Below are 16,385 nucleotides of genomic sequence, written 5' to 3'. Positions count from 1 at the left end.
TCCCAGACCTCACACCCGGCACCCCAACCCCCTGCCCCAGGTCGGAACCCCCTCCCACACCCAAATTCCCTCCCAGACCTCACACCCGGCACCCCAACCCCCTGCCCCAGGTCGGAACCCCCTCCTGTACCCTAATCCCTCCCAGACCTCACACCCGGCACCCCAACCCCCTGCCCCAGGTCGGAACCCCCTCCTGTACCCTAATCCCTCCCAGACCTCACACCCGGCACCCCAACCCCCTGCCCCAGGTCGGAACCCCCTCCCACACCCAAATTCCCTCCCAGACCTCACACCCGGCACCCCGTCAGTCGCATCCTGGGGCGCTCCAGGGACAGCGTGTGTGTGTGTGTGTATGTGTACGTCTGTATATATGTGTATGTGTACATGTGTGTATGTATGTGTGTACGTGTATGTGCACATGAGTGTGTGCACATGAGTATGCGTGTGTATGTGTGTACATGTACCCCAGTCAGATGTATACATCTGGATTTCCTTTGAAAGAATTTTCAAATTGAGCTGATCAAGTGCAATGGCAAAGCACCCAATTCCTCTGCCCCCCAACTGCCTTCGCTGCTTTAACGTACAACCTGCTCCGCTGGCACCTCTGACTCCTGAAAGCCCTAACGCTCCAGGGGAGCAGGCCGTGCCCTGCCCTGGCTGCCCCGGGTGTTACCTCGGAGGGAATCGTTCCAGATTCCAATGGGTGGCAGGTCCAGGGAAGAGCCTTATCTGGGGGGAGGCTGTACCAGACCCGCCCGACCCAGGCAGGCTCCCAGGTACTCTCTGCTCGGGGCTGATAAGGCTTCTTAGCAGTTTCTCTCCAAACAAATTCCAGTTCAAGACCCCTGAGAGCTCCACAGCAGGGCAGCATCCCCAGAGCGCAGCAGGGCGGGGTTTAGGGGGAGCAGTCGGTAGCAGCACCTGCCCCTTGTACGGCAGGAGCGAGAAGTGCCAGCCTCTCTGCACAGAGCAGCAGCGTTCAGCCTGGGCCAGACGTGCTGCGGTGATGGGTAAGAGCGGGCTCGGAGAGCCAGAGGGTCTGTGGGGCAGCGCTGGGCCCTTCTGCTCCGCACTAGGGCCGGGTGGGCGTGTTCAGCTGGGATTGGAACCCACCAGCACTTGTGGGTGCGAATGTGGGGCTGGAACGCAAAGTGGGGCGCTCCCACCTCGCCCGGGGGCAAATGGGGGGAAGGGCAGAGAGACACCTGGGCTGAGACCCCAGCTCCAGGGAGACAGTCACCCCGGCCCAGGCGGGTTAAATTGCCCAGCTGTCTGACAGCCCCCCCATCCCCAAGGGGTCGCCCCCCCCGGTATGTCACAGCAGGGCAATGTGCGTATTGAACGGCAGAGGTTGCCAGAGACTGGCTGGGAGAGGCCTTTGGGGATGGAGGAAGCAGCACTAAGGTACATGCCAACCTCCCTACAGAGGAGGGGCCGTGCCCCGCAGGTGTGGGGCAGGGAGCTGGGACACTGCGCGGTGGGTCATTGTCTGGCCCAGGCCCTTCCTAACAGGAGGCCGAGGCATTTCCTTCAGGTCACCTTCCGCTGCAGCTTGGCCACGGGCCCCCATAGCCACTAGCCCAGCCAGGGATCCCAAGTGGGGATTGTCACGGCTGGCTCCTCCCTGCCGCCAGCAGCTCTTCACTGCCAGGGAATTCCTGAAATCCTGTGTGCCCTCCCCCACCCACCTCCTGGGGCTCTGAGTGCCCCCCCGGACAGCCGCCCCCGAACTCTGAGTGCCCCTGGCCAGTCCCTCCCCTCAGCCCCCCCGAATTCCTGGGGCTCTGAGTGCCCTCAGCCAGTCCCCCTCCCAGACCCCGGGGCTGAGTGACCTTGGCCAACCCCAGTCCCTTCAGGAAGAACTCCCAGTACCCACCCAGCCCCCACACCTCAGGGTTCCCCTCCCTGCGGCTCTGAATCGGGCCCCGGGCCCAAGCCCCGGTATGGTGTACCGGCAAGAGCTGGTGCGCTGTACCAGGGTGGCCCAGCTTCCCCAGGGGGCAATTTAAAGGACCTAGGGCTCCCAGCAGGGGCCGGAGCCCCAAGCCCTTTAAATTGCTACCAGCCCCCCACTGCTGGAGCCCTGGGGTAGGGCTGCGGGGCTCTGGGGGCTATTTAAAAAGTCCGGGGCTCCGCTGCCTCTACCGCCCCGGCCCTTTAAATAGCCACTGGAGCCCTGCTGCTTCCCCAGGGCTCCCGCGGCTATTTAAAGGGCCGGGGCGGTAGAAGCAGGGGAGCCCTGGGCCCTTTAAATAGCCCCTAGAGCCCTGGGATAGCGGGGGATTCGGGGGCTATTTAAAGCTGCCTCTGCTGCACCCCGTCCCCGCACCAGCCCCACACCCCCTGCCCTGCCCGCAGCCAGCCCCGTCTCCAGCCAGCCCTGCACCCCCTGTCCGCAGCCAGCCCCTGCTGCACCCCCTGCCCTACCTCCAGCCCTGCCCCCCCGTTCTGCCTGCACCAGCCCCGCCCCCCTGCCCTGCCTGCCGCCAGCCCTGCACCCCCTGCCCACAGCCAGCCTCTGCCGCACCCCCTGCCCTGTCTCCAGGCAACCCCTGCCGCACCCCCCTGCGGCCCTGCCCAAAGCCAGCCAGCCCCACACACCCCTGTCTCCAGCCAGCCCCGCACCCCTTGCCCTGCCTGCAGCCAGACCCTACCTCCAGTGAGCCCCTGCCCTGCCTCCAGCCAGCCCCATGTCCACTGGTGCCCTGCAGTTCCCAGGGCAGTAACCCTGCACACCTGCTTCAATAAGGGGGGCAGGGCGCAGCTGGGACTCACACATGTGCACACCACTAGGGTGACCAGACAGCAAGTGTGAAAAATCGGGACAGGGGGTGGGGGATAATAGGATCCTATAAGAAAAAGACCCTAAAATCGGGACTGTCCCTATAAAATCAGGACATCTGGTCACCCTAGCACACTCCCAGGGAGTGGCGGGGACCCACACACGTGAAACGGAGCTCATTAATAACCGATCAACAGCATATATGATGCAATGTACATAATATATAATTTTATTATTTATATAGTTATGGAAAGTAAATACATGGAGGAAATGAAAGGCTTTTTTTTACATTATTTTTTTTTGTTAGTCATCCCTGCCGGGGCCCCGCCAAAAATGTTCGAATTGGGCCCCGCCCTTCCTAAAGCCGGCCCTGCACTGGAGAGAACAGGAGGATTCAGTCAGCAGGGGCTGCCGATCCATCCCATTCACCAGGGCTGCCATCCTGCGGCTTCAGCATTAGTGGCTGGGGTGACTTGGGGAAAGGTCTCAATCTCCCCACATCCCACTTCACTGCTGCCAGAATCCCTCCTGCGCCCCCCCCCCCCCCGCTACAGTCCCCTCCCTACCCAACCTGGGTGGGGCTGGAGGAGAGGGGTCTGAGAACTTGAGCTGTGGATTGGAGGTGGAACAGCTGTCAGGGGCACTGAGGGGGACGTGGTAGGAGCTCCCCGTACAAGGAGGGGGGTTGCCACTGGAGGTCACTAGGAAGGACAACAAGTCTCCATCCTGGGGGTCAGGAGGGGGAATCTATCCCTCAGAGGTGGGCAGGGGCTGGGTGGAAATGCTGCTGGTTCCAGGGGCCGTTAATCCCCCCTGATTCCTCGGAGGCGTCTGAGTCTCAGACAGGTTCTCGTTCCCTTGCAGCAGGAGGACGTCACGGCCAATGTGATGCGCCAGCTCCGTATCATGCGGCACTTGCGCCAGGTGCCCGAGGCGCTGCAGGGCCTGTGCCTCTGAGGCCACCAGCAACTCCCGCTCCCTGCTGCAGGTACTGCTCTGGCTCTCTGTAAATGGGGAGCTAGTGGAAGGGGAAATGGAGCCCCCTGGCACTCACAGAAAGCTGATTACAGAATGAGCCCGAACTGAGAGGCACCATATCCGCCCCCGTAAAGAGCCAGACTTCAGGGGTGATAGCAACAGGATTGAGAACAAGGTAGGAAGTTCAGAGCAGCAAGGAAAGCCTGGAGGGGAACTTGAGAAGAGAGGTTGGAAAAGTGCAGCAAAGAGAAAGGTGCAGACCTAGCTGTTGGGTCCAGGGCCCTGAGCTGCTATCAATGTCAGGGTGGGACTGGGTTCCCCTACTGGCCCCAGAGGAGGCGGCGTACACGCACCTGCAGAGGGTTCCCAAGCCCAGCAAGGGGGCTACAGGCTGAGCAAGTGCCCCAGCAATGGCAGAAGGACTTCTGCCTGTGGAAAGACCTCTTTGGACTTTTAGTGTGAGGCAAGCTGGGCCCCAGAAGGGTGGACTAAAGGTGGTGACCTGGCCGGAGTTACCAGGCAGAGAAACTGCCATGGTGCTGGAGCGACCATGGATGGGGGGACGCTAGCCCAGCGAGAGGGCTGTGATGCCATGCCTGGCCGCCGGGGGGCACCTAACGATGAGTAGATTCATTTATGATTGGCATAGTTGGCAGGATTGAGTTCCCCCTGTGATCCGTGAGGGAAGTCTTGGTTGCTGAAGGAATCATAGAATATCAGGTTTGGAAGGGACCTCCGGAGGTCATCTAGTCCAACCCACTGCTCAAAGCAGGACCAATCCCCAGACAGTTTTTTGCCCTGATCCCTAAATGGCCCCCTCAAGGATTGAGCTCACAACCCCGGGTTTAGCAGGCCAATGCTCAAACCACTGAGCTATCCCTCCCCCAAGCAGGTGTATCAAGGGACCAAGCTGGTCGCTGGATTTCCCACTTCAGTTCCAGGGACTGGCTAAGCAGCCAAAGCAGATCTAGGGGTTTCTCCAGCAGCTCCTAGAAAACCAACAGACGCAGAAGGAAGTGCAGGTGGAGCTACAGACGCAGCAGCAGCAATACCTGTGAGAGATCCTACAAAGGGAAATCAACCCAGGGTCTGCTATGCCCATGGACAAAAAGAGCAGAGAAGGAGAGCATGCCTGGGCTGTGCTGAGAAGGTTAGCCCAGGGAGAAGGGCATGAGAAAGTGTACAAGCGTGGCCTAATGCCAAGATGGGAGCAAGAGTTCTTTGTTTTGGGGGCAGAGAAGCAGGCCATATCAAAAGACACGGCCTGCTTAGGAAATTGCTGAGTGGCTGAACAAGGGGCCAGGGCCCTAAGAAGTTAGAAAGAAAGGAGAAGGTGTCCTCTGACACAAACCCCCATGAGGCAGGCAAGGTGGAGGTGGCTGGGGTGGCCATGGACCTTGCAGACCCTCCACCAACACACCCTGTCGGGTGCTGCAGGGAGATGAAGGACGAAATGATTGGCCCAGAGATGAAGCAGACTGGAGGAGGGACAAACACAAGGGTGGAGCAGTCCATGGTGGGTTCTCAGACCCTGACCGAAAAGGTTTTGGCATATGCAGCGGCAGTAGCAAAAAGGCAACAGAAGACGCTAAAGGCTTCAGAAGAGGCTCTGCAAGCAGCTGTTCATGAGACTGAGTGGCTGCAGGAAGAGCATAGGGATACTGAAGAAGAGAAGGTTTGCCCCGAGCGAGCTGGCAGTGGAGCTGCAGACACTGCGCACAGCCTGTACAAGCACGCAGCCGGTGACAGTGATGAGATGAGGAGGGATGAAGCTTGGAGAAGAATAGAACTTGCCCCCGCGTGGGCCAGGTTCTAAGGAGGAGGGTATATAATGGGGGGCTTGGCCTGTGGGCTATAAAGCCTGGAGCTAGGCCAAATGGATTACAGAGTGAGCTCCAGCTGAGGGGAAACCAGGGGAAACCGCAACAAAGGTACAGGAGCAGGCCTAGCTGTTCGGTACAGGGCCTTGGGGCAGAACCTAGAATCCAGGGTAGGACTGGTTCTCCCACGGTCTCTAAGGAAGGGGATGTACAGGGCCATAGAAAGGGCTACCAAGGCCAGCAAGGGCAGGCCGAGCCAAAGTCAGGCTGAGAAAAAGCCCCCAAGGGACAGAGGATCTTGTTTCAGTTAAAGACATTTTTTGACTTTTCGTTTGGGATGAGCGCGACCCAGGAAGGAGTGGACTAAAAGATGGTCGCCTGGCCGAAGGGCTGAGTTCCCAGCCAAAAACGTGCTGGCGGGCGTGCTAGCCCAAGAAATCTGTGACCCCAGGCCTTGAAGGAAGGGGCACCTATCGGTGAGTGAACTCTGTTACAAGCCTGCTTCCATTGTGGAAGCCTGCTTCCCAAATCCCTGCCCTCCTTGCCCCACACAGGCCTCTGCCCTGTTGCTCAAACTCCCATGCACATGTTAGGGCCTGTGTCACCCCCGCAACTGCAAGGTCTCATGTACAGTCTCCTGCCAGCAAACTGAAGCTGCCACTAGATCCAGAATAGGAATCGCAGTTCCTGTGCGCTGCCCTGAATGGAGTCTAGACCCTGGGCATGGGGAAGGCCAACACTCACATCCAGGTAGATCATCAACCTACTCCTCTGTCCCAGGAGCAGGAAGGCCTCTGGTTCGTGCTCCCTTCGGTAGCTGGAGCTGCTGAGTTGGGAGTGTGGTGGGCAGAGATGGGAACAGGCCATAGGATGAATCAAGTGTCAGGGGGAGACTCCCTGTGTGTGGGAGATGATGTTGCCCCTCTGTGGGGAATCCCTTCCTTGCAGATGCTGGGCTTTGGGTGCTGGACTCTGCCAGGAAGCCCAGCTCCCATCCCTAGCAGCTTGGCTGTTCCCTACACTGCTGTGCACCAGGCCCTCTGCAGAGAGCTGCTCTGGGCAAGGACTACAGGGCCTGCTGTCATCCTGGCACGTGTCACCCTAGGTTCCATAATCCTGACCCTGGTCTCCCTCCGCTGGCAGGCTCTGAGCAAGGCCTGCCCAGAGAACATGGATGACGAGCTCTCGATCCTGCTGACAGCACCCCCCAGCACAGACAAACTCCAGCACATCTTGGAGGTGAGCAGAATGGGGAGGGGCCGAAGTGGTTTTACCTTAGCTCCGGGGACTCCTAGAAAGAAGAGACTGGAAAGTCCATGTTTCTATTGGATCCTTCTGAGTATGCATTCGTGATATAAACTAACTGGGTGACCTTGGGGTAACTTACTTCCCCCTTACGGCATCAGTCTTCTCCACTATCAAATCTACACTGGGGAAGAAGGACAGAAGCCCCGACAACCACCTTCACCTCTGGGTGTCTGGTCCTGGGAGCCGAAACCAACTGGACTATCTGCCCCATCTCCTAAACTGCCCTGTCTTTCCCTCCTAGGGCCTTGTCCTTAGTGCTCAGCCTGGCCCCTTCCCAGCTTGTCCCTGACCTTTAAAGGACTCTCCAAGCCCCTCCCATGCCTGCTTCCCTTGCGGTCTCCCTCCTGGCTGAGCACAGGCTGCCCTTCTATCTTTCAGCAGGCCTGAGTCCTAGTCACAGGCTGCGTCTTGTCACATGACCCCCACACTTATTCCCTTCACCCTAGGGAGCTGCATCACCTGGGCCAGGTGCAGTTGAGCTCCAACCCCTTTTCTGGCCATCTCACCCAGGGACAGGTTGAAACTGGTAACCTGTGGGTAACAGTAACTGGTTGCTCACAAAGGTGCTGAAGACACAATGGAAGAGGAAATCCTTTGGCCTGGATTGAAATTATTCCGACTGAAAGTGAATGAGAGAAAATAGGTCCAGAGTTCTCTTCCTAGCAGCAGAAAATGTAGCGATTGATAGAGGTTCAGGTCAGAAAGGACCATTATGTGCATCTAGTCGTCCCTCCTGTATAACTCAGGGCCTAGAATGTCACCAAGTGGTTCCTTCAGCCAACCATAGCATGGGACTGAGCCAGAGCACGTCTTTTGGAATCACATCCACATGCAGGAGAGCCAGCTGGCTACCAGAAAATCTCTCTTCTGCAGTGACGTGGGGTTAAGGGACATGGCGGAAAAGACATGGCGGCTGTGACTAAACTTAGAGCAGGGTGGGAAACGGAGACGCAGTTGGGACCTGTCTACACTACAGATCTGTTGTGCATTTGTAATCTGCTGACCCCCACATGTTGTTCAGAGGCTATCGACAACACAGCTCCTAAAGGTACGTTTGTTCTGTGCTTATCCCCTATGTACCAGCAGGGCTGGACGGCATTTCTCCCAATGCAAGGTCCTATACGTGGCAACAAGGCACGCTGGCCACACCTCCAGAATGGGGACGTGTATCCAGGAAAGCAGTGACTCTGAAAAGGATTTAGGGGCCATAGTGGAGAAGCCACTCAACATGAGCTCCCAGTGTGATGCTGTGGTGAACAGGGCTAAAGCCATCATTAGACGAAGGAGAAGAGCCGTGAGTAGGATAGGAGGTGACACAGCAGCAGTGAGACTGCTATTGGAATACTGCCTCCAGTCTTGGTGTCCTCCTTTGAAAAAGATGGTCCTAGAAATTGGAGCTGGGGCAGCAAAGAGCCACCAAATGTTCTGAGGGCTGGAGAAAAATGCCTTCTAGTGAACTATTGAAAGAGCTCAACCTGTTTAGCTTATCAAAAGAAGATTGAAAGGTGACTTCACTGAAGTGTTGAAATGCCTTAATGGAGAGACAATATTGGGTATTAAAGGGCTCTTTAATCGAGCAGAGAAAGGCAGAGCAAGACCCAATGGTTGGAAGGTGAAAAGAGACAAATTCCTATGACAAATAAGGCACAAATATTCAACAGCGAGGATGATTGACAACAGGAAGAAGCTACCATGGAAAGTGGTGGATTCTCCATCTCTTGATGTCATTTAATAAAGACTAGATGCCTTTCCGGAATGTGTTTGCCCCCAAAGTAGCTATTGTGGTAGACAGGAGGCCTGTGATATGCAGGGGGTCAGATTAGATGCTCTAACGGTCTCTGCTACCCATAAAGTCTACTCATTTCTGAGAAACCGAGTGTAGCATTGGGAGCAGCCTCTGTTTATTAAACAATCAGTTTGTCAGCGCCTGCAGGACAATTTGGTTCTTAGGACTAGTGAGCATGGACTTGTCAAGAACAAATCATTCCAGACCAATCCTAGCTCCTTCTTTGGCAGGGTTAGGGGCCTAGTGGAGGTGGGTAAACAGTAGATGTGATCTATCTTGGTGTTAATAAGGCTTTTGACACAGTCCCATAGGACATTCTCACAAGCAAACAGATGCTGCTTAGCACTGTCAGAGCAGCTTTTGCTGGGGGATTCTCCCAGCACTTTCCAATAGTGGGAAAGTATGAAATCCCCATTTGACTGCTGGGGACAGAGCCTAGAGCGGGGAGCAACTTACCCCAAGTCCCACAGGTCAATAGGAAACCAGCAATGGAACCCAGGAGTCCTGACTCCCAGTTCCCTGCTCCAATCACTCCAGCGGAGCACACTCCCTCCCAAAGCAGGGGGACCGGACATGAGGGCCTGGTTGTAATTGCCAGCTGTGGGAGGGAGTGTGCAGCAGTGGTTAGTGAAGGGGCCTGGAAATAAGGACTGCTGGGTCTATTGGAGAGTGTCACTAGGAGCAGTGCATAAGATGAGGTGTCCTATCATGTTTACTCAGATCAGATTAGGACATAATAGAATGGCTGAAATAGTTTATTTTATTTGCATTGTATTATTTTGCAATTGTTAAGAGCAGCAACTACTTAGCTCAGACTGAAGCATCTTATCTAATTTTTGAGATCTAAATGTCTCCTCTTTGAGTGCCACGAGACAATTTAACACATTGTGACAAAGAATTTTCATTGCCACTTGTTATGATTTCAAGAAACAAACTGGTTTAGAAACGGTTTCAATGAAATTTCCCCACCATCTCGATTCCTGGGCTCTATCTCTGCCTTTCGGGGGGGGGGGGGGGGTTGCTGTCTGTTAGAACAAGAGTCTAATTTGGATAGGGATAGAGACCTCTTCAATGTTTTTAATGAAGTAAATACGAATGGGAATTGTGTGATCATGGGAGACTTTAACTTCCCAGATATAGACCGGAGGACAAGTGCTAGTAATATAATAGGGCTCAGATTTTCCTAGATGTGATAGCTGATGGATTCCTTCACCAAGTAGTTGCTGAACCAACAAGAGGGGATGCCATTTTAGATTTGGTTTTGGTGAGTAGTGAGGATCTCTTAGAAGAAATGGTTGTAGGGGACAGCCTTGGTTTAAGCGATCATGAGCTAATTCAGTTTAAACTAAATGGAAGGGTAAACAAAATTAGATCTGTGACTAGGGTTTTTTTTTTTCAAAAGGGCTAACTTTAAAAAATTAAGGAAATTAGTTAGGGAAGTGGATTGGACTGAAGGACTTGTGGAGCAGATGGATCAGACTGAACAGGTTCCGAATCTCTCGGAGGCTCTTACCTTCTAAACAGGGACGTCTGTTTTCTAGTAAAATCAGGAAAAGGAAAGGAGAAAACTCAAAAGAGGTTCCTCCTGGCGCTCACGTACGTGACCCCTAATACTCTCTCAGTCCTCAAAGAGAGACCTCGAGAAGGAGACTTGCTGAAGGAAAGCTACAGGGGACTCAGAGGTTTCCCTGGCCCTGAGCCCCTGTCCTGCCTGGCTGATGTCAGCATCTCTCTGTGAAGTCACCACCTCCCCAGCACCTTTGACCAATAGGCTGAGGTCCTGCAAAAGGCCTTTGTGATGTCACTGCCACACCCACCCCTCCCCTGCAGTGCTAATGTCCTGCCACAGGGCAGACACTTTGGAGGTTTGAGCTACTCCCTGTGGATCACCCCGCTCAATGAGTGTTCATTCTAGGAAGCAAGCCGGCTAGACAGTAAAACAGCAGAGGCTGCTCCGAATGCTACACTCGGTTTCTCAGAAATGAGTAGACTTTATGGGCAGAAGAGACAGTTAGAGCATCTAATCTGACCCCCTGCATATCACAGGCCTTTCTGCACCATATGGGGCAGGCGGAGCTCTGCCTGGGCGCAGGGGGAATGGGATGGGGGTAGATCAAGGAAAGGGGGGAGGGGAATGGGTGTGAGGGAAAGAGCTCCTGTCCCAGATGAAGGAATTTGGGGGCAGAGGAAAGGACCCTGCTCCACAGAGAGGGGAGAGGGTTTCTGTGAGTGCCAGGGGGCTCCATTTCCCCTTCCACTAGCTCCCCATTTACAGAGAGCCAGAGCAGTACCTGCAGCAGGGAGCGGGAGTTGCTGGTGGCCTCAGAGGCACAGGCCCTGCAGCGCCTCGGGCACCTGGCGCAAGTGCCGCATGATACGGAGCTGGCGCATCACATTGGCCGTGACGTCCTCCTGCTGCAAGGGAACGAGAACCTGTCTGAGACTCAGACGCCTCCGAGGAATCAGGGGGGATTAACGGCCCCTGGAACCAGCAACATTTCCACCCAGCCCCTGCCCACCTCTGAGGGATGGATTCCCACTCCTGACCCCCAGGATGGAGTCTTGTTGTCCTTCCTAGTGACCTCCAGTGGCAACCCCCCTCCTTGTACGGGGAGCTCCTGCCACTTCCCCCTCAGTGCCCCTGACAGCTGTTCCACCTCCAATCCACAGCTCAAGTTCTCAGACCCCTCTCCTCCAGCCCCACCCAGGTTGGGTAGGGAGGGGACTGTAGCGGGGGGGGGGCGCAGGAGGGATTCTGGCAGCAGTGAAGTGGGATGTGGGGAGGTTGAGACCTTTCCCCAAGTCACCCCAGCCACTAATGCTGAAGCCACAGGATGGCAGCCCTGGTGAATGGGACGGATCGGCAGCCCCTGCTGACTAGGGTTACCATACGTCCGTTTTTTTCCCAGACATGTCCTGCTTTTCGGCAATCAAACCCCCGTCCGGGGAGAATTGCCGAAAAGCCAAACATGTCCGGGAAAATGCCAGCCGGGCACTTCCCCTCCCGCGGCTGCTCTGCTCCGCTCCTCCCCTCTCAGATTTTAAGAGCCGAGCTTCCCGAGCCAGCGCTACTGGCTTCGGGCAACCCCCCACTGCCTCCGGACCCCGAGCCGCCGGCCAGGCACTTCCCTTCTCGGGCTCCAGCTGAGCTGCTCCACTCCTCCCCTCTCACACTTTAAGAGCCGAGCTGCCCGAGCCAGCGCTACCGGCTTCGGGCAGCCCCCGTGCCTCTGGACCCCGAGCCACGGGCCAGGCACTTCCCTTCCCAGGCTCCAGCTGAGCTGCTCTGCTCCTCTCCTCTCAGACCTTAAGGCTCCAGCTGCGCTGGGGAAGCGCCGGCCGGGGGCGCAGGGTCTGGGGGCTGCCCGGGCCCGGCAAACCGTGAAGCCAGTAGCGCTGGGGCAGCCCTTTCCCCATGGCTGGGAGTGGGAGGGAGGAGGGGGCGGAGTTATGGCGGGGAAGGAGCGGAGTTGGGGCAGGGCTAGGGGTGGGGAAATGGGCGGGGCCAGGGCCCGTGGAGGGTCCTCTTTTTTTATTTATTAGACATGGTAACCCTACTGCTGACTGAATCCTCCTGTTCTCTCCAGAACGGGTCCAGCCTTGCCAGCAGCAGGACAAGCGTCCCCTGCCCATGTGCCTCAGCCCTGCCTGGTCAGATGCCATCACCCGTCAGTCCTTGGCCTCCCAGGCTTCCAGTGATGGGAGCAACTCTGGGTGGTGGCTCGGGTGACACAGACAACAGACCACTACGAATTGGGTGCGGCCCTGTGGGACAGGAGAGTCTCGCAGAGGGCACTTGGGGGACTCTCCTGCCCTTCCCAAGTGCGATAGCACCCTGTCCTGAGAACATAAGTCTGGGATGAGGCAAAGCTTGTCATTAATTAGCCTGGCTAAAGAGCTGGGTGGAGCTGCTCCGGGGACAAGCTGGCTCGCTCCTGCTCATGGAGGTGAATTCATCTCCCTTCCCAGGAGCACCTGCTCTCCCTTTCATTCCCCACCAGGCTCCTTGTGCCAGGCCAGCGAATGGCCACAGGATGGGAATGAGGCCTGGGCCCCGCCCCAATCTCCTGAGTCTAATGCAGCTGCTCACCTTGTCCCCCATCAGCTGCTGGGTTTCCCCCAGGAGGGAGTAGGTGACAGGGAGAGAGACACACACACATTTGTCCTTCTGGTTGCAGGGCTTGTGTCCTTCCAATCCCATTGGTGGCTGCACAGTGGGCAGAGTCCTCGCTGTGTGCCCGGCCCAACAGAATTGCAGGGCGTGGTGTGGAACACAGAAAGAGATAGAGAGACTCATCCTCCAGCCGGGGTCAGTCTGAGAGAAATTGGCTGGGGTCCCAGTCTCACTCTTCTAGCGGGTGCCATTTCCCAGCTGGGTTCCTTATCCCTCTGGTGCAGCAGCAGCTGGTAGAGCCGGTAAACCACCTCCCTGGCCTGCCGGCTGATGTCCTTGGCTGGGTCACTGACGGACAGAGCTAGCTGTGCCATGTGGTGACCCATCCTGGGGAATTCCGCTGAGTTCTAATGGACGGGAGAGAGAGAGGGGACTCGATCAGCATTTTCCTGTCAACTCCCAGTCCCCCCCGGGCCAGGACTCTGCTTCCCCTCAGCCCCTCTGCAGGAGATGCTAGAGGATAGGAGCTAGAGCCAGACCCTTAATTTCCTCTGCCCCCAAGGAAGCCTGGAGCACAGGGCTGTGGGCAGGGCCCTCCATGAGGACTTGCTTCCTCAGCTGCTCCAGGATGACAGGGAGGCATGAACCTGGAGCACAGTCCCCTTAAAAGCCCAGAGTCACCACTTAACTAGGACAAGAAGAACTTGACTCAAGCCAGGCTCACGCTCTGCTCTGACTCTGCCTCCCCAAGAGGAACACTCCTAACCCACAGCCCCTGCAGCAGCAGATCCTACAGCCCGTCGGAGCCAGCCCACCTACCCCTGGAGTCAGGAAGCTGGGGTCAGAGGTCACTTACGTCAAACTCAGGGAGGGTGATGGTGGATCTGAGCAGGGCCGTGCTGCTCTTAACGGCCCTGCTTCTCTCTCGCGGCACCCTGGACACGATCCAGTAGTTAATGTGCTGTGGGGAAAGGAGGCATTGCACTGACTGCCCTGACCAAGGATGCCCACTGGGGGCCCGGCTAGGAGGACAGACTGGAAAATGGATCTAAGAGTGAAGGTAAAATTGCCCCCACCCCTCTCGTCGGGCTCACCTCCAAGATATACTGGAGCCTGTCGGTGTCTGGGGACTCTGCCAGCCGGTTCCCCAGCATGGCGTCCAGGAGGTCTGGCAAGACCCTAGGCAGATCCTGAAAGCAAGGGAGAGCCATGGGTCACAGTTAGGGAAACTGGGGCTACACCTGCCACAGGATGGGAAGACGGGTCTCTGGGAAGCACTGGTGAGACCCCCAAACACATATCCTGGCCTCTCTCATTCACATCCCACTGCAGGCAATTAGCAAGGATTCATGGCAGGATGACAGCTGGCTCTTCAATCCATGACTTTAGCATGATCTACCTGCACTTGGGTGGTGTCCTTCTCCATGCCCAGGGTGAAGACGGCGTGCAGGGCAGCTCGGAGGAGGTGGGTCTCCAGCTCTGGCTCCAGGGCAGGCGTCATGGTGCTGGCAAGAGAGAGGAGCCGGTATTAGACTGTGCAGTGCGGGGATGGGACTGGCACCAACACGCAGGTGAAACTGCAGCGAAATAGGCACAGGCTGGCAAGAAGGGAAACTGAGGCACCGAGCCAGGGAATGACAAGGCCAAGGTTTCTCAGACAGACAGTGGCAGGGCAGGAATAGCCCCTGTTCCCTGGACCCTGCTGCCCCTCCTGTATCTGATCCTGGGTGTGAGCCTCTCCCCAAAGCCGTTGCAATGTTACTGGAGTGAAAAGAACAGCCCAGCCAGGAGAGAGTGAACCTTCCCCGCACCTCTGCCAGAGGAGCCACCCTTGGGCGGTGACCTGGGAGTGGGAGGGGCAGTGACTCCCAGCCCTGGGCCTGAGCAGCACTGGGGTTAGGGGAACCGGGCCGGAGGGTCTCGGTACCTGAGGTTGCCCACAGCAATCAGGGAGTTAGCAAGGACGGCGCCGGGTGGAGAGTTATCAGGCAGCTCCTCAATGAGCTCCTGTGAGACCCAAAGGAGTGGGGTTAGGGGAGAGAGAGCCAGTTAGCCAGGGACCTCCCTGCCCCCACACAGCAGCTGCAGGACTCAGGCCTGAATGGGGGATAGTGGGGACCCGCCCATTGTCCAAATCACCCACCACTCCACCGCAAACAGGGTCAGGAACTGGGACAGTGCCTGTGGGGGGAGGAGACCCGGCTGGTGTGTGACAGACACCCCCACCTCTGGGGTCCCAGATCATGGAGGAGAAAGGTCCCCATTAGGGCTGGTGGATCATCAGGGACAAGACCCTCTGCAGGGGGTCAGGTGCTGGGAAGGGGCAGGACAGTGTTGGTTCCAGCACAGCTGGGGTACGTTTGTACCTTTTCTCCGTCTTGGAGCTGCTCTCGGCTGTTATTGAGAGCAGCCTCCTCTGTGGCCACGTCCACCCATTCCTCCTCCTCGTCCCCTGAGTCCCTGGCGGTCCCTGCACCAGGGAGAGAAGGGGACAGGGTGACGCCTGCTGCCACTCGGGGGAAGGACAGGGACAGGGTGGGGCAATGTGTCCCCTTCCCACCTCCGGGACCCAGGGCAGATCGGGCCCCACACTCCCCCCTCTCAGTGATGCCTTCAGCCCCCAACTCCTTCAGGAGCCCATAGCAAAGAGACCCCCCCACGCTGTCCTGGACTCCCTGAGAGGTGCCTCCCCCCAACTGGAGCACCAAGGACCAAAGTGGCAGCATCTAGTGTCAGTGGGCTTCATGTGGCTCAGGCCAGACCCCTGGGCTGGGGACCCGCCCCCATAGCACTGATCGAGGGCCTGGGCCCAGGGTGTTCACAGTCCCGCCCTCACCTCTCTCTGAGCCCAGCCTGGCTCCTCACCTGGAACAAAGCAGCGGCGCCCATCGGCCTCGCTGCTGCCCGAGTCCCAGGCACTGCTGCTGTCCCATGGGGAGCGGGCCGAGCTGCTGGTGGTGGGACAGGGATCCTCCACCTCCTGCCCTGGGGAGGCTGGAAGGTCCTCAGTGACCGGGCAGGGCGATGCCTCCTGCTGGGAATCAGGTCTGGGCTCTTGGGGCCGCTGCTGCCCACACACCATGCCCCAGAGTCACCCTGCCCGGCTCCCCTCCTGCGCTGGGTCCTGCCTGCCCAGCCGCAGCCTGGCCCAGCTCCATTTCGACCTGGCCTCTCCCACCTCGGTGCCTGCGCTGGGAGTGGGTTTTCTCCGCCAGAAGGCTGGGCACTTCCACCTCCTGGCCTGGCCGGGAGCTCCTTCCCCGCCAGTGGGGATGGAGGAGCCGCTGTGCTCCTGGGGAAGATGGCAGCTGCTTCCCTCAGGCTCTGGGGCCACCTGCAGAGCCTTCTTCCTGAACATCCTCAGGAGCCTGGCCATCCTGGAACCGAGCAGGGAGCGAGCGTGAGTCTGGGGTCAAGGCAGCCTCTCACTAACCAGCCTGTTTGGTCCCTCCCCATCCCTGCCCCAGCCAGAGCAGCTCCTCCTCCCCCACAGGGGTGCATGTAATGCAATCTACACGCACTGGCAGGAGTTCATTGCATGATCTGCTCCCAGCGTTCCCCCTCGTCACCCCTGGGGCTACAATGCCCGGGGAGTCT

At 57.6% G+C, this 16,385-nt stretch overlaps 1 protein-coding gene across 1 annotated transcript in view; it reads left to right on the top strand.

The window, feature by feature from the left end:
* The first annotated feature begins 711 nt into the window (after nucleotides 1–711).
* ENDOU (endonuclease, poly(U) specific) overlaps nucleotides 712–16,385 on the top strand; it is a 52,346-nt gene continuing 36,672 nt past the window's right edge. The window contains exon 1 of the mRNA XM_065575578.1: nucleotides 712–1,010. Within this exon, the coding sequence (XP_065431650.1) occupies nucleotides 1,007–1,010 (4 nt within the window). The 5' untranslated portion in view covers nucleotides 712–1,006. The remainder of the gene's footprint in view (nucleotides 1,011–16,385) is intronic.

Source organism: Chrysemys picta, chromosome 22 (assembly GCF_011386835.1).
Source record: "Chrysemys picta bellii isolate R12L10 chromosome 22, ASM1138683v2, whole genome shotgun sequence".
In the NCBI taxonomy this organism is placed as follows: Eukaryota; Metazoa; Chordata; order Testudines; family Emydidae; genus Chrysemys; species Chrysemys picta.
This window is presented reverse-complemented; position numbering and strand designations above follow the sequence as displayed.